Source organism: Sylvia atricapilla, chromosome 2 (genome assembly GCF_009819655.1).
Source record: "Sylvia atricapilla isolate bSylAtr1 chromosome 2, bSylAtr1.pri, whole genome shotgun sequence".
NCBI lineage: Eukaryota > Metazoa > Chordata > Aves > Passeriformes > Sylviidae > Sylvia > Sylvia atricapilla.
The window spans coordinates 53,295,310-53,317,971 of record NC_089141.1 but is presented as its reverse complement, the minus strand read 5'-3'; the positions used below and the strand labels follow the sequence as shown (position 1 = coordinate 53,317,971).

The 22,662-nt window shown below is 36.3% G+C and overlaps 1 protein-coding gene across 1 annotated transcript in view; it reads left to right on the top strand.

The window, feature by feature from the left end:
• LRCH1 (leucine rich repeats and calponin homology domain containing 1) overlaps window positions 1-18,407 on the top strand; it is a 111,961-nt gene extending 93,554 nt beyond the window's left edge. The window contains 3 exon segments of the mRNA XM_066313291.1: window positions 1,091-1,168; window positions 8,712-8,969; window positions 18,337-18,407. Coding sequence (XP_066169388.1) covers window positions 1,091-1,168; window positions 8,712-8,918 — 285 coding nt within the window. The 3' untranslated portion in view covers window positions 8,919-8,969; window positions 18,337-18,407.
• Window positions 18,408-22,662: the final 4,255 nt, after the last annotated feature.

The window sequence follows — 22,662 nt, the reverse complement described above, 5'->3', positions numbered from 1 at the left end:
AGCAGTGTGTGGCTTAGCAGATGTCATGTTACTAAAGCGCTTAAGACACATACTAGCGTATTTGTCCTTGTTGAGTGAAATGTAGAGGTGATTTCTTTTAACTGCAGACAGAACAGAAACTTGCACTGTAGTGATTTAGTATTGGCTTGCCTAAATCTAAGGACCTGAAGATTTCATGACATAAACTCTGTGTGCACTTTTTGAAACTTTATAAAACACTGTTGTGTTTTCTCTGTTTGTTTATGTCTATTTCTTGAATAGATCGTTGTTGCAGATTTCTGGTAACAGTCTGATTCTGAAGAGGTTTTGTGTGTTTTCAGACTATTTGCCTTTTTCTTTTTAATATACATTTTGGTACAAATTTGCCATGTGGATCCTGATACTCAATTCTGGGAATACCATCTGGATTTTGGAAGCAATCTGTAAGAACTTCCAAGAAGACAGATTTAAGAAAAAGATATTTTGTCAGATATTCTAGTGGAATTTCTTTTGCTGTTCCTTTGCTTAAAATAATTTCTATCTTTGGTAAAACAGGACATTGCCAAAATATGCAAACTTAAATTTCTGGACTAAAAACTTCTCATGCTGATTTTTAAAATAAGTATCTTGTGGTGTTTCTGTAACCAAAGACACATACTTTGAATTTTTTTCTTCATTTTGTTTCAAACTTTATATTGATGATCTCTTCCTTGAACAGCCTTCAAATTCCTTTAGCCTGGAAAATTAGTTCTTTGAATTCCTTGCTACTACAGTTGAAATTCTTGGTTAAGTGTATATTCAGGAATTACCGTTGTTTCACATCTGATATTGAAAAACTAAAATAACAAGTTTGGATTTTTTTTTTCTTTTCTTTTAGTAATGTGATAATTCTGTAGTATTTGGTGAATAGTCCTGAGTGGGACAAATTATAGAAGTGTTTGCGATTCTAAAGTAATGGGACATTGATTCTTCAGGGACATTAATATTGTGTATAGCTACTATAAATTTGTGAGGCACGTTAACAGTTTTGAAGGACTGACCCTGTTAATTACAGATAAGTCTGTTATTCATTATTTCTTTTGCCATAGATGATTTTTTTTCTGTTCTACAGCCTAAACTTAGCATGGCCAAATGCAGGAGAAACGTGGAAAACTTTTTGGATGCATGTAGAAAACTGGGGATACCAGAGGTAATTTAATTAAGTCTGTTATTTCTAGAGGTTCAAAAATGAAAACACGTTAATTATATGAAAGCTGAAGGATGACTTTTTCAACTACAGGTTTCTAGCAATAAAGACACAGAATTTAAAATTGAGCTAAATAATGTGGTTCAATACTACTTAATACATTTAAATGGCGTAGTTCATAGCACTTAAAAATTGCAAGTGTCATCTCAAAGTAGTAATTCACTATTATCTCTAATACCTCTTTCTTGCCATGGAAAATAAATAGGGAATTATGATTATATATTATGTAAGTAGCCAAAAGCTTGCTAATTCTTTTCATTGCACAACATAATTACATTTTTATGTCATGATTTTAGAATATGAACTTCATTCTTTTTAATTTTTCTTTTGCGTTTTCCTTTTTTTACAATGTTAAGTACTCTGTGCATTGGTGACTAATACAGATCTCATCTCTTCTATTGAAACATTTCTGCAGTGATTTGAAGAAAAAGCCTTGTATGTTAAGTATGGAAGCATGTATGTGTAAGATTCTATAATGTAGTTAGAAGTGTTTCAGTAGCTGAAAACAGGGAAAGTCAGTGCTTGGTGTTTTATGATTTTCATTTAGAATGGTATCACTCATGTAATTTATTCTCTCTTCATAATTAAGGTAATGAATACTGGAGTGCATTGGATTATTTCAAAGACCCCCTTGTGGTTTGAAGAACCTATTAAGAAAAAGTTAAATTTCAAATATGTGACCCTCAAAAAGAAGGTAAAGTGTTACATAAGGTCATTTTAAACCGAACACAAGAAAATTGCATTATTATTTTCACTGGTGCCTACATATGACAGTATAATGAAGACTGACTTCTTTTTAGTCTGTTTCAAGAATGCTGAAATGGAAAGATATTTGTGTGATTTCCACCACCATCCCCCTGGGGAGCAGATGGTAATGCAAGATTTCACATTGGGAAAAAAAATTCTAGTTTCAATTCTTTGCTTTATCTATATTTTAGCACTTGATTTGGAGAACAGCAAAAGAGACAGATCATTTCTGCTATTTGTAGGAATTTTGAGGGGGCGACTTTCTTACAGTTTCAATGAATCTTGGCTGGGTCTCTTAAGTTGTAATGGATCATTTAATTCTTTAGTTATGTAATTTATTATGTTAGAATGATTTCATATTAAAGATAAATTTTACTTCAGAGAAGATAAAAATCTCATTGTTGTGGACTTCTAGTCATGGAATATATGATAAGCTGCCCCAAAATTCTTCTGATGCATCATAAATTATCAGTGAATAGAATACAGGTCAGATTTCCTGGCTGTAGCCTTTGGGAAAGAAAAGGCTAAGATCTATTGTCATTGCTGGTATGAGATCTTTCAGAAATTATTCCTTCTCTTTGATTTTGGATTTCTATAAGCAAGCTCTCTGGAGAAATATCTTTTCGTATTTTGTGAATAGGCATTTCCATATATATATATTTATTACCCCTCCTTTTTAATCTTTTCATCAGAATTACTGTTGAATTCTGTAAGATTTTTAAAAATTTTGTTAAAGTTTATTTGTTGAAGAGTTGCATTGAGGCTTGGGCATGAAGCCACATCTTACCAGTCTGATTTGTAAACTAAGCATCTTTATGTATCTAAATAAGCATTAACTTATCTTGAAGGGAAAAACTCATTCACTTAAACAATAAATGAATTGTAAACTTACAATAGGTTTTGGGTACTCTGAGGATATTCTGTTTGATTAGCCATCAGTAGTTTGCAAATGTATATTTGCTGTATTTTGTAAAAACACATGTTGTGGAACTGGCTGGTAGATGCTAGAACTTTGCCGTGTGTTACAGGGACATGGATTAGGAATGTAAAGTTGTGTAATAACAAGTATGACAGTCAGCTGTCAACGTTTTTAAAGAACTACAGATGGCGTGCTCATGCTGCTTCAGATTCATGAGTTGTGCAGCGCCTGACTATCTCTGGAGAAAGCAGGAAAAGGAGTGCAGTGAATGATTTCTTTTTTTAAAACAAGCACCTTATGTGGGAAAGTGATGGGTTCTACTTTTGTGTCCTTACACCTGTAGGTATTGGGCTTTTCTGTGGTACTTATGCCCATGTCTAGTTCCTGAGAATTGACTTGAAATTCTGCTGCATGGGTTTGAAAGGATTTTAAATGGTCATAATCTGGTTGTGTTTCAGTTACTTAAGGAATAGACTATGTCCTTTTCTTGAACTCTACAGGTTTGGATTAATTTCCTGTTTAATCATGTAAAATGAAAATAAGAAAATAGCTAAATAGTTGCTGTGTTGTGCTGATGTGCATGGTCTCTTACTTCTGTGGTTTTCAGCATTTGATTCTTGGATCAAAATTACTTTCCCAGAATGATCCTGGGAAATTTCATACAAATGTAGAACAATGCAGCTGCTACCTAAATGTATCACGCTGAGTATCAGGAGTTGGCATCTTGACCAAAGAATTCCAAATACAAAATTCAGGAACATCCGTGTCTCTTTACAATGACTGGTATGTCGATGACTCTGAAAGCCATTACCTGCCAGGTGAGAATTTCAATACAGTGGGGAACACATTGAAATGGATTTCTGTTAATAGCCACATGATGCTCCTGATTGCATGCAGAAGGAATGTGCTGGATCACATGCAAAAGGGAGGTTTGAAGTCTGACCCTTTATAAGAAACAAACAGCAATGCTCTGGCTGCACCAGGAGAACTGTCAAAAGTGTGAGATTTGTAGGACAATGAAATTATGTCCAGTTTTGCCACTAGGCTTTGCTTTAGCAGCTTATCAGAGAACCTCTTAGATCACTTCTTGAAACAAAACAATATTTTTGTTTGATGTGAGAAAGGCATGTTGTCAAGTAAGTATCTGAAAGTATGAAGATTCAGAAAATGTCTGCTGTGCCCCTTATGATTGTAGGAGAAAAAGGTGCAGTCTTTGTCTCCTAGAAAATTGCTAAAGAATACTTTATTTTACATTGTTAATTAAAACCCATCAAATGACCTGATTTCCTCTATAGTATCTACAGTGACAAACATTCCTACTTTTTGGCTGACACAGATTCAATAACCAAGTGATGGTAGATGTGTGGCAAGCAGGGCTGAGGTCTTGCTGCACATCAGTGACATGCAGTACTTGGATGATGCCATTCACTGGACTTATATTGCTAATGTCACATGAACCTGTTGTTATGAAATAATAACACCCTCACTGCTTACTCAGTTCATCCATATTGCCCCCACCCTGTCATACTTTGGGGTTTGAAAAATAAAGCTGGGTTTTTACTTCTCTTTTGCATGGAAGTGTGGCCTCCTAAGTGTCAAATGTAATGGTTCTATTGCAATTTTACTCTTCCTAGTGACATCTCATTCCAGAAATAATAAAACTGTCAGAAGAGTGAATTATCATCACATTACCTTGTATGTGGTGTTATGGAGAGTATTTGTTTATAACTGCTCTTTCATAAACCCAGTAAAAATATATGTAAATAAAGACAAAAACATTCACGCAGATTTCTTCAACTTCATACTAGGAGCAAGGATGTAGGCTTTCCTATTTCAATCTGCAAATTAATAACTTAATTAAACTTGAGCTTTTATTCTTGGTAGCTCTTATTCCTGATAACCCATATTACAGGATATTATGCAATTTCAGTAGTGTTAACCAATGCTCCTTTCAAAAGCTAAAAAATAATTTATTTGTGGTGGGTTGAGTGATACTTCACTACGAGTAAGATTTAGACCAAAACAGAGCTGTACATGCAATGTGTTTGAAAGATAAAAGTTACAAGTTTTGGTCTGCATTTTCTCTGGTTCTCAGTTATGAACAAATAAGGTATATCAGAAGTAGAATCTTCTAAGCATTTTTAAAAAAGAAAATTAAGTATTTTCAATGTCTGTGAAGTTACCTTTTAAAAAGACAAAGATGAATTTTTATGGTATGCAGCTTACACTAATGTAGTATCATAAGGGTTTAGGCATTTGAACATATTTTGACCCTTTACAGGGTCAAGTCAGAAAAATATGATTTATCTTTTTAAAAAGGAAAGAAAGACTTGCCCCTCATAACATACCATGTCAATCTTCATACCACTTAAAAAAAATAGGCTGAAGTTTTCATGATTAGTACTAGAATGGTAATTTCTGTTTATAAAAAGTAGTGATAAAATGAAATCTTTCGCAGCCAAATATTCCAGCAGATTTACCAAATATCTGTTTTCCAGCACATCAGCAGTGAATGCAGCATGATTTAGTGGGACAAATAGTATCTTGGGTAGGGATGAGTGACTTCTGCCATGTCTCTTAAATTTTCAGTCATTTAGGTTGTGTGAACATTTTGAGCAGAAAAGAGGGTGGTGATAAGGAATAGATTTTTGGATCTCAAGTCAACGTATGAAGATGCAGACTATGAAAGGTTTAGCTGTGCCCCTTCTGAGTGACTTTCAAATCCTGCAAATGGGACCTCATTCTGTGTTTCAGCCTCTCCTCTGATAATGAGATCAACTGTGTGACAGAATTATTCTAAAAATCAGAGTGACTTGATTTAGTGTTGGAATTGCAAATTAAGTAAAACAATAATAAAGAAAAACATAATAGGATGCTTTTGTATTCTAAAAGTAGCAAAGCAAAGTAAAGGAGGCAGCCAGGCAGTGACTCTTAAAGTGTTTTATCTTCTATCTGCCTGTTAGTTGTTCAACTGATGATCATGTTTTTCAGTTTAATGCAAGGCATATTATCATTGCCACTTATGTTTGTTTTCTGACCACGTCACATAATCAGTTACTTCTCCATAGTTTCATCATGAGACAGCCATAAAGGTGCAGTAAGTTTTCTCAGGTATGACCCCTTTCTCCACCTTTTCCCTCTGAACTCTGTAATGGACACCGTTTGGCCTACGGTATGCAGTTAAGTGGTTCAGTACACTCTCAATTACAGTTCTGAAAGCAGAGCTCTGAGGTTCCTTTCATTTGTGTTTTGAGTATAGTGCATATGCACTACAGATTTTTTTCTTTAATACACTTCTGGAAATTTACTCTTGACTTTTTTTACCAGAGTGTAAATCCGAGGAGATCAGTTCTGAAATGCTGTCTGCTTTCAGTCACTGCAGGGGCATGCAGAATGAGGGTGGTTTGTGTACACTAACAGCTGGTTATGCTTTTGCTGTCCCATTTCTGTCTTACTGTGTTTATTCTGTGTGCATGATTGACAGCTGTATGATTTAATCATACAGCTTTGCAGACATCCAATGTCAGTCCATAAATGTAATGATTAAGCAGCTGTATCTTTGTAGTTCTTACCAGCAATAATTTCAGTCCCCTAAACGAGAGCGGCAGTGTTTGTCGTGGATAGGTGGATGGGTGATTAACTTTGAGACTTTGTGGGGGGTCATGTGCTTTTTCACAATTTCATGATGTCATGTTTTAGTTTTGTATTTTTATTGCACAATATCAGTGCAATAAGTGGAAATACTACTACCATTACAGAAGAGCTGTGTGTTTTTCATCTACAGTTACATTACTGAAATCTGAAATACATAAAATACAAATATTTTATGTTATAAGGTGAGAATATAATACCAAATTATCCATTATCAGAGAACACACAAAAATAGACACTCCTTAGACTTCCCCAAGTTCTACTAAATATAACTAAAACACATCATGGCAGTTTCTGTAGAAAGTTACTTCTGCATGTGTGGCTGTTTTTGTATGCTTTGGCTTCTCATTATGCTGCTTAGGATGTTAATCTTGGGTTAGCAAACTTCATCAGTATCTGTAAAAAGTCAACCTATTACCAGCTCTCAGTCTCTAAACTCTGAAATTAGTCCCTTCTCCATTTGGCTGCAGGAGGGACTGTTGGTATTGTTTTGGGGGTGATTTGGACAAAAATTTTGAGAAGCTCTTCTTATAAAGTTCTGGCATTTTCATTTTAAAATTTAACTTGAATGTATCTTAGATATATATTTTTGGTATGTATTTGCAATAAGTAGGAATTGAGTCTTGGATGTTGTTCCAAAATTAATCCAGTATTTACTGGGTTTATTGGTGTCTTTTTATAAATGCAGTATATTACGTAGTTGGTAGTCACAAATAGTTTGCACTAAAACTTGTTTCTCTGATAAGCAGTTTGTGGATGTAGGTGTTCTCGAATACAGTACTAGTTCTATCCCATTTTTAAACAAGATCAGCGTGGTTTGTGCTGTCTAAATAATAACAGAAAAATAACCAAATTGCATTGAAGTTTACCATCACATTAGAGCTTTGAGTTAAAAAATTCTGAAAAATGACAGCAAAAAGGTGTTGTTGCTAGGCAGGTTGGTTCCCTGCTCTGTATCTGCTGGCCTAAGTAACAAAATTTTGTAGCTTTTAATTTGTGGTAAAGCTAGAACAAGTCATGGTAAGCAAAACAAACAAAAAAAAGTGTCACTGTTTTATTTGTGTATGAATCACAGTTTTGACTTCCAGTTTCACTAGCTACTTTTCAGGATAGAAAGACATTTTAAATATTTTAGAGTTTAGTTTGTTTCAAACTGGATCTTGAAACTTTGCATTACAGAGAACAGACACTGAACTTCCATGTCTTGATTTATTTGGTGTACTGTCAGTTCATTAAGTGAGGCTGAAAAGCTTCACAGGGAGTGTTCTCTCAAACTCTTACTGCATGTAATTTTGTTCAGTAAGTATTAATTATCTTGGTAAGGACCTATTTGCAATGTAAAATGGTGTATCTTAGATTGCATTTCAAAAGTACTAGTGTTGCTTGGTTTGATTTAAATGTTAAATATTGTGTGAACATATTGATACTATTACATATTACACTTCATATTGTATAGCTAGTCTAGAGTAAGTTGCCACATCAAGTCATTGATACTTTCCAAAAAAGCTATGGAAATCTAATCTGCTAATAATTTGAAAAATGCTACTAAAAGGAATTTAGTGCCCAAATATTCAGTTTAGAAACTTTACTAAAATTAAGTACAATTAGTACTACAATTACTTACTAAGTTTCTATCCCAGGGTATCATTTGAGGTGATATTTGAATACCAAGTTTTAGATTATTATATTAGAGAATTTTGCATATTTCTAATGATTTCTGTAAGTACTTTTTCTTGAGACTTCATATTACTGTTGTTTGTGCTTTTAACAGCTTTCTAACCCACTGTTTGCAATTTTATAAGTTAGCTTTTTCAGCTGGTTCCATTTAAGCATTTGAATAAGGTCCATATGGACAAAGGCGTGCAGACCTCATTGGAACAAGTGGATCACATGAGCTTCCTCAGCCTTGTGAATTTGGGCATAATTTTGGAAGGATTAGAAGGCCTGAGCTCTTCTGTCTTAACATTCTGATGTTATATGATAGCTTCAATATTTAGAGGAGAGAAAAGAAAGCTGGGATGTCTAGTGACTAAGGCAATACTAGGAAGAAACTACTCCTACATGTTTATGCTAGAGTATTGTAATAATTTATTTATCAATATCTTTCTATTTTTGTATTTTTAATTTTTTGCACTCTTTTTCTGTTCTAATGGCTGCCCTTCGGGATAGGCTGACCTCTGCTCTCCGTATGACATCCTGCAGTCGGATATTCGTCACATTCGAAAGACTGTTGACACTCTGCTCGCCCTCGGGGAGAAACCCCCACAATCAACTTCTGCTTTTCGCTCCTGGGATCTAATAGGCTTTTGTCTTTTCCATATACTTTTTATAGTCTTGATGTATATAACTTATCACTGGAATTTGCTAACAGCATAACCTGTTCGCATGTGCGCACAAACTTTCTGCTTTGTCTCTGGCAAATTACAGGTACTTAATTTCCTTCCTTTGCCTTACAAGCTTCTCCCTTTCCCTTGCTTCCCTTCCTTGTAATATCTTTATTAATCTCTTGAAACTGGAGAGAGGAGTAGCATCTTGAAGGCAAGTCCTATGTCTTCTATCCCCTCCTGCTGTAGTTTAAGAACTTATGTACCTCTTTATTTATAGCTTTTCTTTCATGTTGCCTAGACTACTTACTGAATATGTTAAAGCAGTGAAGCTCCTCTTGTTCCACTTCTGGATGTAGGGTAGATGAGTATCACAAGCTAAATAGAACTGAGCCTCTTACCTGTGAAAATCCAAGAATACTGCAGATATTGATGCAGATTCAGGTGGCACTTCCAGCAAGTGATAGTATTTTCTGAGTGGGTGCAAATTATCTCTGCACATAGTGTGTTAAGAGCACTTAGAGAGCTATCTCTCAAATTACTGTGATTTTTAAATTCTTACATATTAACAAGAGTACTGTAACTTTAAAGATTATTGTTCATTTCTACTGTTCTGATTTAATTCCATACCGGAGTAGTTATGTTTTCCTATGGTAGAATAATCTTTTTCTTCTGTTGCACAGAACAGTGTTGAACTCCTTTTAAACACTTTCTACAGTAGACCCCAAAGGTGTAAATTAGCAATGTGTGTGAGCAAGCCATAGAATCCAAGGGACTTGAGGATGTTTCTGGATGAAGATCATGCAGTACAGTGAGACAGTTTGGGAATAAGCTATTAGGTTCCTTTACCTGCCATTCTTTTGTGTGGCGTCAAGCAAGTCCCATCACTATCTTCTCTGTTTCATCACCTGTGGAAATGAAGATACTGTCTGTTTGTTTGTTTGTTTGTTTGTTTGTGTAGCCAATGGAGCAAAAGCTATGTAGCTAGGAAAACAAATCCTCTGGGAAGACTCTAAAGACTCTAGCTTTTCCATCCTACGAGGTTTTAGAGAGCAGCTTAGATGTACATGAGCCAGGAACTATTTTGATGTGTTTGAACTCTGCCTATGGTTAGACTGCTGGGCTGATGACCTCCATTTTCCTTCCAGTTATGTGTTCTGTTCATCTACTCTGAAACTTAAAATAAGACAATTTTTGGGTTTCTTCCTCATTGACATGAAATATACAAATGAAAATTGATTGAAAAATATAAACCTTCAAGTATAAACCCATATTGGAGTTGCAATATTGCCCTAAATGCTATTGCCTAAATTTGTAACTCATTCTCAGGCTAGCTAACAAAGGACCTCAGTTTTGTGTCTTGGAAATACATGCATCTGTTTTCCCCTGTCTAGTATATAATAAAATTAGCTATAGACTTTTAGAGTATAACTAGGATAAGAATTTGTATGTTACTGATTGTTCTGGCCATACAGTTATTATTTAATGCTGCTCTATAAATATGCCCACTCCACAGATACTTGTAAAGTTTTATTAAAAAACTTTTATATGCAGTTCTATTCCTGGTTTCTGTGGCTTAAATATATAGATATAGATAGATACATATATAGAGACAGATGTAGAAAAAAGTAGCAAGTGTATTATTAGATACGTATTTTACAATGAGAAAATTATTCAGATGATGGATAAATCAAAATTTTAAAGGGTTTGATGTCTGCAAGCTTCCAGTGCATAGATAAAACAACTTTATTGCAAAGAATGTCATCTGTGACCAGGCGAGAGTTCAGTGAGTGCTTCGAAGCTTTTTATTTGGTATGTAGCTATAGACTTGAGCCTCATCCTGCACAGGCCTGTCTTCTAACTGTGTGCCTAATTTCAGCAATTCCAACAGGAGACGCTTGTTTACTCAGTCACAGCTTGACATTTACGCTTTCACTTTAAACAGACCTTTGTTTTGATTTTTGTGGTCTTGTTCTAATTATTTTGCTTTTCTGATGAAACTGAGTGACATGTTGCTTGAATCAGTTCAGAATCTATTAATATGTTTCTCTGTAATCCAGTGTTGGCATTTGAGACAGAAGTGATGTCTTCTGTAGGGCTGGGATTTTGCTATTGCTCCCATAAGTGGTAAACAGGTCTCCTGTCAATGCTTTGTGTTGTGCCCTCCTCATATAGTGCTGAACTACATGTATGAGTACATCTTTTCAAATTAGAAACTCATGTGGAGAAAGGTTTTGCTACCATCCTATAATACGTGTCTGTTGCATTGTCTAATAGCACATCTGATTATCCACTGTGTCCAACAGTTTGGAGGGTGGTAAGAGGAGTAATCAGTGTGCTTTGCATTTTCTGTATGTAGAAATGGAAGTTCATGTCTTCAGTGGTTTTGAATGCTTTATCAGAGTAGACACTGGGCTAGGAGCTGAACTACTTCCATGTGCCAGTGTAGACCAAGTGAACATCCCCCAGTCACAGTGACACTCAACTCTCAAACTTGTCCGAAGTTCTAACTTAGTATATGCTTACCATGCAAACAGAGTCATTGCTTAATTACTTAGGGACCATTTTCTGTGTGTTCTCAGCTATAGTAATATCTGGTATTTAAAGCGTAGCATTATGTTCAGTTTCTGGTAGTTAGAGATGGTGAAGTTGTCTTGAAACAAATGGTGAAAAACACCAAACATACTTGGTTCATGACAAGCACAGCTGTGCTACCACACATGAAGCTTATCCATTTTGGGGGGTTGTTATTGATTGCACTTGCAAATATCTATAAATATTAAAAGGGAAAGAAATAGTGAAATTACTCTTACATTTTCTAAGCCTGAATATAATAAAGTTTCTCAAAATATATTTCAAACATAATGCACATATGAAAAATATCTGTCTTTCCATCTCTGAAGTCAGTAATTCTTACGCTAAATGGGGAACTGGAAACTAAAACATGATTAATCTACTCTAATAGATTCTTTGCTAAATTCAGAATCCTGTTTCTGTGCTGCTGTTCTGTGACTTTGGTTCACAAGTACTAAACAGTTCAACTCTTTGATGGTTCCTCCTCTTTCAGGAGATGTCAATATTGCAATATCCAGTTAGATATATTTGGTATTTACTGCTCATAGCCAGTCACATAAATAAGCTGATCACCTTGAGTTTAAAAAAAAAAAGTGCACTCTAGTTCACCCCATATTCATTAATAACACTAATTATATTTGCTCCTCTGTTTCTTTTCCCATTCGTTTTTTTTTTCCATTGCAATGATCATCAAAGATTTCCTAATAAATTGGTTTCCAATCTGTACTATGCCCATCATATTAATCACTCTTATGCCCTGTGGAGATTATCTCATCCATACTGCGATAAAATAATAAATACAGCTTGTAGTATATATTCTTGCAGGCAAACTGTGTTTTCACTGGATCACAAGTGCCATTTTGATGTGAGGATTTGGCTTTCTTTTTACGTGATCCAGAAAAAAGAGGTATTTTCAAGTGCAGTGTAATAGTTCTTAAAATGCCTCTCGTATATTAACAAGTTTTTATAGCTGAAAGCTGTACATAGATCCCAATGTGCTCTTGATAAGTGTTCTGTAAGTTGAAGTTTATGTGAACGGGGACTGAATTAGACCTGAGCAAATATTCAATACAGTTTTCTGCTCAGTATGCATTAATAAGTTGCCAAAGAATTGGCATGCCATTGTTTTTCACAAAAATTTTTCTCCTGGTACAAAAAAAAACCACCCAAAACCCCAGTCATACATGCAGATTGAGAAAAAAATGGTACAGCTGGTTTTGTGAAGCCTTCGCCATTTCCTTCATTTCTAGAACACAAGCTGTATTATGCAGAAACAGCAGTAGAAAAATACTGTAAGGTAATGACCTATTCTGCTTTGATGATACAAAACACTCATCACTTTCTCAGAATTTAATATGTAAGTTTATGGTATAATTGGTATTTCCCTTGTAAGATTGTTTTCTCTTACTATTTCATGTGTGTTTTGTCTTTATTAAGGTTTTTGTTCCTTGAAGTTTCAGACTTGTTTCTAAGCATGTTAGAATAAAACTGTGAGGGATTTTATAAAATATGTGATGTACTTTTAAATTTTATGGCTCAAAGTCATAATGTATTGAAGAATTCAAAGCCCATCATCAGCAATTGCAGTTTTGCAAATATTTCCAATTTGTTGAATGTGCAGAAGATACACCTATCTAGATGTCTAACTGGCTATGACTCCAAATACATAATTTTGCAGCTGCAGTATAGCCTGAATTACTGTGCTTCTTTATATCACTTTTCATTTGTACTTGAAATGGTAGTTCAGTTGCATCTGGGCGTATATAGACATCAACAGTAACAGTGGAAAAGGAAAAAATATATAAAAGGACATAATTTTAAATTGCCTTAGATAAAGTACTTAGAAAAAGTAAATATGTGCTGTAGCTTTCTTTTCCAACTCTTTAAAAAGAAAATTGGCCTTTACCTAAAAAAGTGTAAAGACTGAGTGTATTGTGCATAAGTTTGCTCAAGTGTAATGCCCTGAAGTTCCTTTTGTTGACTTCCCACTTCAAAATAGTTGGCTTCAAACATGAAATGATGGACATTACATGAACTTAGGTTTTTTAATTTGTGCTTTGAGAATTTGCACATTCCAATATTCATTTTTTTATTAACATTTTCCCCTGTAGATCTGAAATCTCATATTCTATAAATACAAAGAAGAAAGAGAAAGGCTCTTGCTGAATCGTGGGATTCCATTTCTCTGTATTTTGACTAACAAATACAGACAGCTGGGCCCTGCTCTTATCCTGATGTGGTCATTTTACCACTTACCAATCTGATATTATAGCAGCAATGTCTTTGTTATAAATACTTACTGTATCTGAATTGCCAAGCTGCTTGCCCTGCCATAAACTAATTCAAACAGTTGCCTTGACTTTGAAGACAACCAATGTCAACGAAAAAATACGTATGTGAAGTGTGTTACGTATTCTTGAGGGCTTAATGTCATTGTATATTTTTGGCTTTCTTCTATCCTAAATCAGACATTTTGTTCCAGGATTAGAAACTTGCTTTGGGAAGCACATGCACATGTGTATGTTTGTGGGTACACCTATGGTACTGTCTCTTTGTGCTGCTTTGTGGTTCAGCCTCCTGCTGCTGCCTCCTTTTTGTGCACTTCTTAATGCTTTTTTTTCCTTCAGGAGTTTGTTCTTCTGCTTCATGATAACCTTGAAAACATCTTTATCCATTCAAAATGGCTGTGTGTCTGTAGAAGGTGGTTTGTCTGCAACAAGTGATTTAAGTTCCTTTGTGTTCTTAGAGAGAAAAAGGCAGTAAAAATATATTAAATCTTCATTTTTGTAGTGGATAGAGAATAGAAAGATTGGTGCTGCACTGAGAGGAGTGGCAACCTTTCCCACTACAAATGTTTTAGGCTGGTCTGTAGAATTAGTATCCATTTCTTTGATCTGTTCAGGGGTGTTTTTAGAGAGAGAATTCACACTTCTATACAGAAGGGTTATGCATTTGAAACTACTGTAATTGAGACAGAAATTTTATTAAATGTGTGGAGAAGTGTGTGAAGTTGAGTCTCCTCAGAGTCAAGGGCAAGTTCTCCTCTTGGTTGGTCTGGCATTTGCTTCAAAATGCTAGGATTTAAGGTAAGCTTTGAAATCTCCATGGCATGCAGCTTCACAGCTCTGCTGTCAGTGGTTTCCAGTTGTATCTGGTGAGGGAATGAGGCAAGGCATGGAAAAGCAGAGACAGCAGCTGAACTTTAATATGGAGACACTTGGGGTGTTACTGCTGTTATGGCAGGCTGTTGTTTGTGCTTTGGATTCCATCCTTGGCAAGATTTGACTTAGTCTGAGAAATATGTGAATCAAAAACTCTGATTTGAAAAGAATGTGACACAGGTTTGATGAAAGCCGTTTACAAAGCTTTAAAGATAGTGTTTAGGGCTTACATATCAGAACTGACTTGTGATACATTAAGAGAAGTTTGAGACTGATGCCATCTCCTAGAAATTATATTGTCAAGTTTGAAAAGTTCATTGAAACCATGTGTTTAGCTGCAGAATTATAAAATTTTAGCCAAGTTCCACATGCTTCATAAGAGAAGGTTGTCAAGTGTGCATATTTCGAGCACTAACATAGAATGATAAATAAAGTTAGGTGATGGGAAACTTTTCACTCCTACAACACAGTTGTATGGTCCTCTGTTTTTACAGACCTCCTAGGACAGCTTTTCTGATTGGAATATGCATCTTTTAAATACAGCAGATGGAGAGAGGTTGCTTCTTTCAAACTAAATTACTATGCTGTATTTAAAATAATTAGATAATACTTGCCTTTAAAAAACAGAAAACATATTGGATGGGTTTTTATAGGAAATGGGGCATGCATTCCCTTATGCTTTTAGTGCAAATGTGCTTGTAAGCAACTGCAAAAATCCTAGCAAGGGGACATGACAGAACAGCTCAGTGAGTGCTACAAGGTGCCACAAAAACGGTGGGTTTGGAATTTGAATTTTTCTTAAGTAAACATTGTAGTTTAGCAAATCTGTCAATAACAAAACGTAGAATCATTTCAAATATAAATGTCTAGGTTGGTTTTCTTAAAGTTGGGTTTTTGGGTTCAGTCCATACCCTTCAGCCATGTAATGCCAGTCCCTTAGTTTTCAGGTACTAGATTCAGCAGGCCTTCTTATTAAATACCTTTTGTCTAGCATGGAAGAATAATGAAATACTGCCATGCTAAGGGCCACCAAATCTGTGAAACAGAAGCCTACAGTGCAAGGACACTGGAAAGAAGTAGAAGAGTGTGGGAAGAATAACATTTCACTTCAGGTGTCTGATTTACATTCTCAAGTAAGGTTAATAAAATTATTTAAAAAAGAAAATAAATTCAAAATCAGAGTGTTGTGGATTTTTAAATGAACTGGCTCCCAGGACAGTAGATTGGCAAAATGTCTAGTAGAAATCACACCTTTGAGGTATAAGAATATTGGAGATGGTGGGTTTCCCCTTTTATTTGATATCACTGTAATTGCCTTATGTATACTCCAGTGCTAATTGGTATCATTTTAGGAGTTTGCATACTAAACTATATGATTTTCTGGAAAAGACACTTCTTTTTCTTTTTTTTTTTGAGGAATAAAAGTTGGGGGAAAACACCTCTGAAAGCTTGCAGGTCAATATTTCAGTCAGAAGAACAAACTGCATAACTCAGCATCTTAACTTAAATGATCGGTTTATGGTAGGCAGGTTTGGAATGGAAATGTGGCTGATGACCTGAAATGGCTGCAGGATGGGGCTAGTTCCTGGCCTGACTGGACAAGTAGTTGCAGCCGAGAGGGGGCAGAGTGGCCAAGAGGAACCAGGAGGCAGTTGCCACAGTAGTTTGGTCAATGTGAATCAGAATCAATAAACTCAGTAGAAGTAGTAACTCAGCATTAGTAAGAATATTACTACATATGCTATCTTCCATGTGTGGAAATGAGTATTGTCCATCTCCTGCCAACCTACTCAGCCAAGCTCCTTGAAAATTATCTGTTTGAAGTTGTTTGGGGGTCTTAAAAAAAGCTTTAAAACATAATAAATACTAAAAAAGCCTCAGTAGTAAAATATAAAATGTAAACAAAATACAGATAAATTACAGTTACCAATATCAGACGCTGTGATTGTGAATGAAGTTTGTCTCTTCTCTTCAGGCTTAGTAGTTAACGGGTACATTTTGCAATTTTTCCTCCCATTGAAGCTGGAGTGGGGTGTGGGGAAATTCGCAGGAAATTTAAACAAGCTGAATGTTGGTTATGCATAAGGGAAATATTCATTAACAAAAGAAAGTCATAAACACCAGAAGTAGTGGAACAGCTGTTTAGGACTGATACTTTTCTGGAGCTGTGGCCCACTAGAGGAGGTCTTCTGAGCAAGGACTGGACAAGAGTGGAAGGAGATAAAAACAATTAAACACAGGTGCATAACATAATAAAGACTGAATGAATTGTTCTTGTGTGTACCAGTTCTGTTATATTGAGTTGTCAGGGTCCACAGGAGTCAAGGAAGGGACTAGAGCTGAAAAAATGTGGGGTTTTTTTCAGAAGATCAGTGAGGTTTAAATTGAAGAAATAAACAATATGAGGAAGTGTGGAAAAGGACCATGAATTGCATTAAGATAAAATAAGGGACCTTTAGTTAACATTATAAAAGCAAGAGGAATAATCAGTAGAAGACAGGCAGTTAATTAAAACAATCTCAAATGCATCAGTAGTTTTAAAAGCTGAAGGTTTATTGAATAACCAGTATTGAGAATATCAAAACCATCCTCTCCTTCCAAAAAATCAGTATTCCAGGTCTGCTGATAGTCATGTACGGATGCATAGGGAAGGAACGGGTTAGATCACACAGGTATTGCCTTTTTCATGCCTAAAGCAATGACTTACAGCTTAGGGACTTCCTGAGCCAGACACTGTTTCCATGTGTTCATGTTTAACAGCATTGTCTGGATTTTTCTCTTACCTGTATATTTTTGTCATCTCACTTACGCATTTGGCTTCCCTGTTGTGGCAGTGAGTCTCACAGTTCTAACTGTGGTTTATGTGATGTAGTCTGGCTTGTCCATTTATTTATAGACCTGCTACCCAATTTCATAATTTCATTGATTTCTTAGTAGAAATACCCGGTTACATTGAGATAAACTTTTTAAAGAGAGAGTCAGTCATGACACAAGGCTGCCCCTCTAAGGCTTTCTCTAATTTCATGGGTGGGTGTCTTCCTTTCCCTGTAGGAGATACAGTATTTACTGCTTGACTGTCTTCTGCTGTAACAGCCTCTGTGGACAGCTAGTGTGTTCCATCCTGGCCATGACTGCTGTGTCCTTATGGTGAATAAAGTTGATTACCTGGGTGTTTCAAATAAGGTGCACATACTCAGAACAAAACAGTTTGCCCATTGAATGCACAGCATTGCACACACTTCCCTGTACATGCTAGTGTGTAGTTTTGAAGGTGCATATCCTAAGACCTGTCTGGAGCTTAGTGGGAGAATGGGGTTTTTTGGTTTGCTTTTTTTTAAAAAGTCAGCCTTCCATCCCCCATCTCACACATATGTCATAGCAGGGCAAATGCCGTAGATTTTATCCATAGCAGGGCAAATTATCCTGCTTCGTAGGTGAAAGTTTGGTGTCTGCTTGCGGGCCCTCACTCTTAGCTGTTTACATGCTGTAATGACCACAGACCAACTTGGCTTCTGGGGCCCAGAATATTAACAGTTCTCTCACTCACTCTTAGGTGTAGTGGGAGTAAAATCAAAGACTTTCTGTCAAAATCACAGGAAGTTCTTTCTAATTATAAAAAAATGGAAACGATTCCTGCTTGCTGGGCTTTGTGTTCCAAATGTGATCATGTGAAGTGAGGTTCTGCAGTGAGTATTGAATATTCTAATTTTTACTCCTTTTTTTGTCTTTTTCTAGGAGAAGCTCTGCCTACCACATCACATCCTAGAAGAAAAGGGCTTGGTAAAAGTGAGCATAACAGTTCAAGCATTGCTAGATGTAACCACAGTGAAACAAGCTTTATTCACATGAAACTACTCTCTCTGCTGTTACCAGCTACACTGTGCCATGAAAGAATCAAAAAACTGCCTGTTTTTTCAAACTGCATTGAAAACAACTCCAGTACTCCAAGAGTATTCTTATGATTTTAAACCCATGTTTCAGACTGTACATATGTGTTGAACTACAAAGCAGAAACTGAACAGAAACATTTTTCTAGGGGAAGTTGGCGCTTCACTGCTTTTATAGCTCACTTTGTACAGTACTTACTAAAACAACCACCTCTCTGCCACTTAAAATCGTGTGGAGTACACAGCTGTCTTGCAGCAAGATACCTTTGTATTACTAAACTAAGAATCACTGTAATCACCTGGGGGGAGGGAGAAGGGAGAGTAAATCAGACTGCTACCACCTTAGGTTTTTCTGCAGTTGCTTCAGGCTATTGTCTTTTAAAAATATCCAGACATAAAATATTTATATAAATATTATTTATTAGTGAGTTGTTATTCATCCTTTGGATGCAAAATGTAAATTAGGAAACTGTATTTTATTACTGCTTTTTTTGTGGTTAAACACTTTATTTTAATATAAATACTTAGTTATTTTTTATTCTACTTGGTGTGCAGTAGCTCTAGATCTCCGTAAATTGTATTTTCTAATATGTAAGATAAAAAGCAAACAAAATAGGTGCTTCTATTAAAAGAACAGCTAGCTGGAATGGCATTCTTTATTTCTTGAATCTGTGGAACATTGGTAAAAAATTGTCTGCATTCCATTGAGTTTCCTACATTCCAGTAACACCTGTCCCCTCACTAGAATAAATCGGCTGAAAGTGAGAGCACACCCATTTTATTTGTATATAGATGTTTAAAAACAAACAAACAAACAAAAAACCAAAAGGAAATATGTAAACTTGAAAAATAAATGTGAAAAAATATTTTTGATTGCTTATTTTACTATGCACAAGACATTTAACTTTTGCCACAACAAAATGAATTATGTGCATTAGGATCATGTGTCTTGAAATGTAATTTTGCACTGTAACTTGATTTCTTTTAAAGATTACAGCACTACAGAACAAATAGTAAAAAATAGCACAAGAACATTAACAAGATTCACCAGGTAGCCAAAAAAATTAACTTCAGTGATTCCTTCAAGAGGAGGCAAAATGAATGTCTCAAAGACCCGATCTTCCGGATCCAACCTGCCTGGGTACAGTGCTTCTTTTTAAAAGTAGCCACAGAATTAAGCACAATGTTCTGTAGTGCACATTTGCAGCATCAGACCTCTACTTCCACGTCAGCAATAGGAAATAAAAGTTCTTCTCCTTATCACCACTTTACATTTTACAAAGAGATTTTTTAAAAGCATAATTTATTATTAAGACATCAAAAAGTTCCAGCACAGTGATTCTTCTGCTATCTGGAACATCCCATTTTCATTCACACAAGAAGCCAGTGATGGGACTTGGGCAAGCAGGATGGTGCAGCTGCATGTGGTGAAAAGGGAAGCTGGCTGGGGACACAGAAGCAGGGGAGTTTGAAATGTAGAGTGGCAAAAAAAAAAAAGAGGCAAGGGGGTGGGAGGACTAAATATTTAAGCAAGAGGATATGGAGGGAACTGTTGTATGAAGGCTTTTGGGCAGAGTGATGCATACTTGTCACTACCCCCTCCCGAGGCAGCTGCACAGGCGTTCACAGGCACTGCATTTACACCCACCCATGTTCATGTCTGAACGCAGACTGCACACTTCAGCAGCACCCCTTGCCAACGGGCTGGGAGGTAGTGACAGCAGTGTGGGAGGAGGAGGAAAGTGGGCTCGCAGACAATGAGACAGCGTGCATGGAATATCCAGTTACTTCAACCAAAGCAAAAACATTCATTTTATAGAGGGAACATTGCCTGAAATTGTAATTTGATCGGCAGCTAGCATATTGTTTCCTATAAAATGTACTGTGCACTTTAACACTAAATGAAAATGTATTTTAATATTTTACAGAGCTGCACAAATATCTGTTTTGTCAAAAAGCACGAGCAATGTAAAGAAAATAAGTTTTCAAGTCAGAGTTTATCAAATTTTAAAAGCATTCAAGGATCAAGTATAAAAATAGGAATATTGATTTCTGCATCTTGAGGGATAAAATGCAGGTTTCCTGAGTATTTTTTTACAATGTATATATGGCAACATGAAGCTTTGTAATTATTATTATTTTGACAAATCTTGTTTTTTCATAATTAAAATTTTGTTTTTCTCCTGATAGTGTCTTTCAGTATTTGCTTGAAGTTGGCTGTAAATAAATAGCTCGAAGTATTTTGTAATACAGCTTTTTTTATGCAGTCTTAACCTGTATGGCTAAAAAGAGAATCTTCATGATCCTTTGTACAATATTTATATGTGCAATAAAACATGCATGGCAAATCTCTTAATACCCTCTGCAGTGAACATAATGTATATAGAAAATCTTTACTGTAGTTACAATTAAACTATATTATTTGCAGAAACCCTTTAATGGCTATCCCTGTGACTGATGATTTCTTGTAAAAGAGAGGGTAGTTGGAGAGCTTAACACTGGAAATGCTGGGTTTGGGGATGGGGAAGATAATGTGATGCAAATAAAGTAATTTTTCAGCTAAAGTAGGTATGAGATCCATCTGGTAGCTGTTGGGTGCCTGCAGTGTTCTCCCTGCAGCTTTGCTGCTCCTGTTGTGGCCCCTTGCCAGTCCATCAGTGGCAGTGAATTACCGGCCCTCTGCTGGCAGGGCTGGGCTCAGGGAGAGGGGGGAGACCCCTCCTTCAGTCTGCTGCTGCTCACACTGGTTGTTCATTTTACTGCTGACACTTCTCTCTACAGGGCAGCCTTTTCTCCTCCTGAAATGCAGAGATTGCTTTGCAGCTTTCTGCTTCTTCAAACAAAACCTGGAGATTCCTTGACAGTACTGAATCCAAGCAGTAAACACAGTAAAGCCTTCAGCCCTGGGGATAACCCAGTGTGCCAGGGCTGTGCTCAGCTGTTTTGCTCTACCCCTGCCTGCAGAAACAAGGAGCAGCTCACAGCATCCAGCCTTCTCTTGCCCATGCAGCTTTCTGAAGTCATCCAAGTACAGATTCTCCTTGATTCCAATTTCTCTAACAGAGTGGCCTTACCTTAGTGAACAAGTGACTTTCTGGGCTGTACTTTTTCACATTTGATAATGGATTTTGGAAGCAGAGAGTCTTTCTGCAATAGTTTTCTTGCAATGCATACAGTTTTATCTTCCCAGCCTTCAGAACTTCATAAATAAATAAATAGATGCAAGATTGATAAAAGTCAATGCATAATTTAAGGCTGTCACCAGCACCAGCCTGCCTGTAACCTAGAATCTAGCAGGAGTCAGGAGAGCATTCAGCACTGCTTAAAAAAGGAAACCCATCCTACATCTATTGGAGTATTTCCCTGGCAAGAGCAAGTCAAGGTTTGAGCAACAATTCAGGTCCAGCTGAACCCTGATAAAGCTGAGTTTACAAGTGATGACTTGCAGCTGGAACAATGTGTCTTCTTGTCCAGGGTGGCTGGCAGAATTATACCACCAAGAGCTATTTTAGATCTACAACTGTCAGGACTAAATTCTGCCATCTTTTGTACAATAAGCATACTTGATTTCAGCAATGAGATGCTAGATCATCTCATCTAGATAGCAATTGCTTTTTCAGATCTATTCAGCGCTCTCAGCCCTGTCAAATCTAAGATACACAGTACAAGTCTTTCACACTCTTAAGAATCAAGAGGCAGTGGAGAAAGGCAAGTGGAGAAAAAATCTTTTTTACTACAGACTGCTTCCTTCACATGTTTTATAAGAGGACTTTTCTATAAGTATCATCCATGAAGGAACCCCATTTGCTTGACAGTGCACAGGACAGTAAACTACTGTGCACAGCAGGCTTTTGTCTGCATTCTCCACCTGACTTGGTCCTTGGAAGGGATTTACACAGGCCAAGGAAAACCATTCCTACCACTTCAGATTAATTAAGTAGCTTGATTAGCTGTGTGTAATTAATTAGCTGAATGGGCACACTATTGATAATCACAGTCTTTGCACAGTTGCACTAGAAGCTCTCTGCAGGTGCCACATCCACACCCACTCATGGTCTGAAAATCACTCATCCACTGGCTTACATTTTGACCCAAAATGCACCAGGTGTAACTTCACGGCATTAAGAGTTTTCTAAGTATGCAAGAACATTCCCAATGCTTTAAAGCACACACA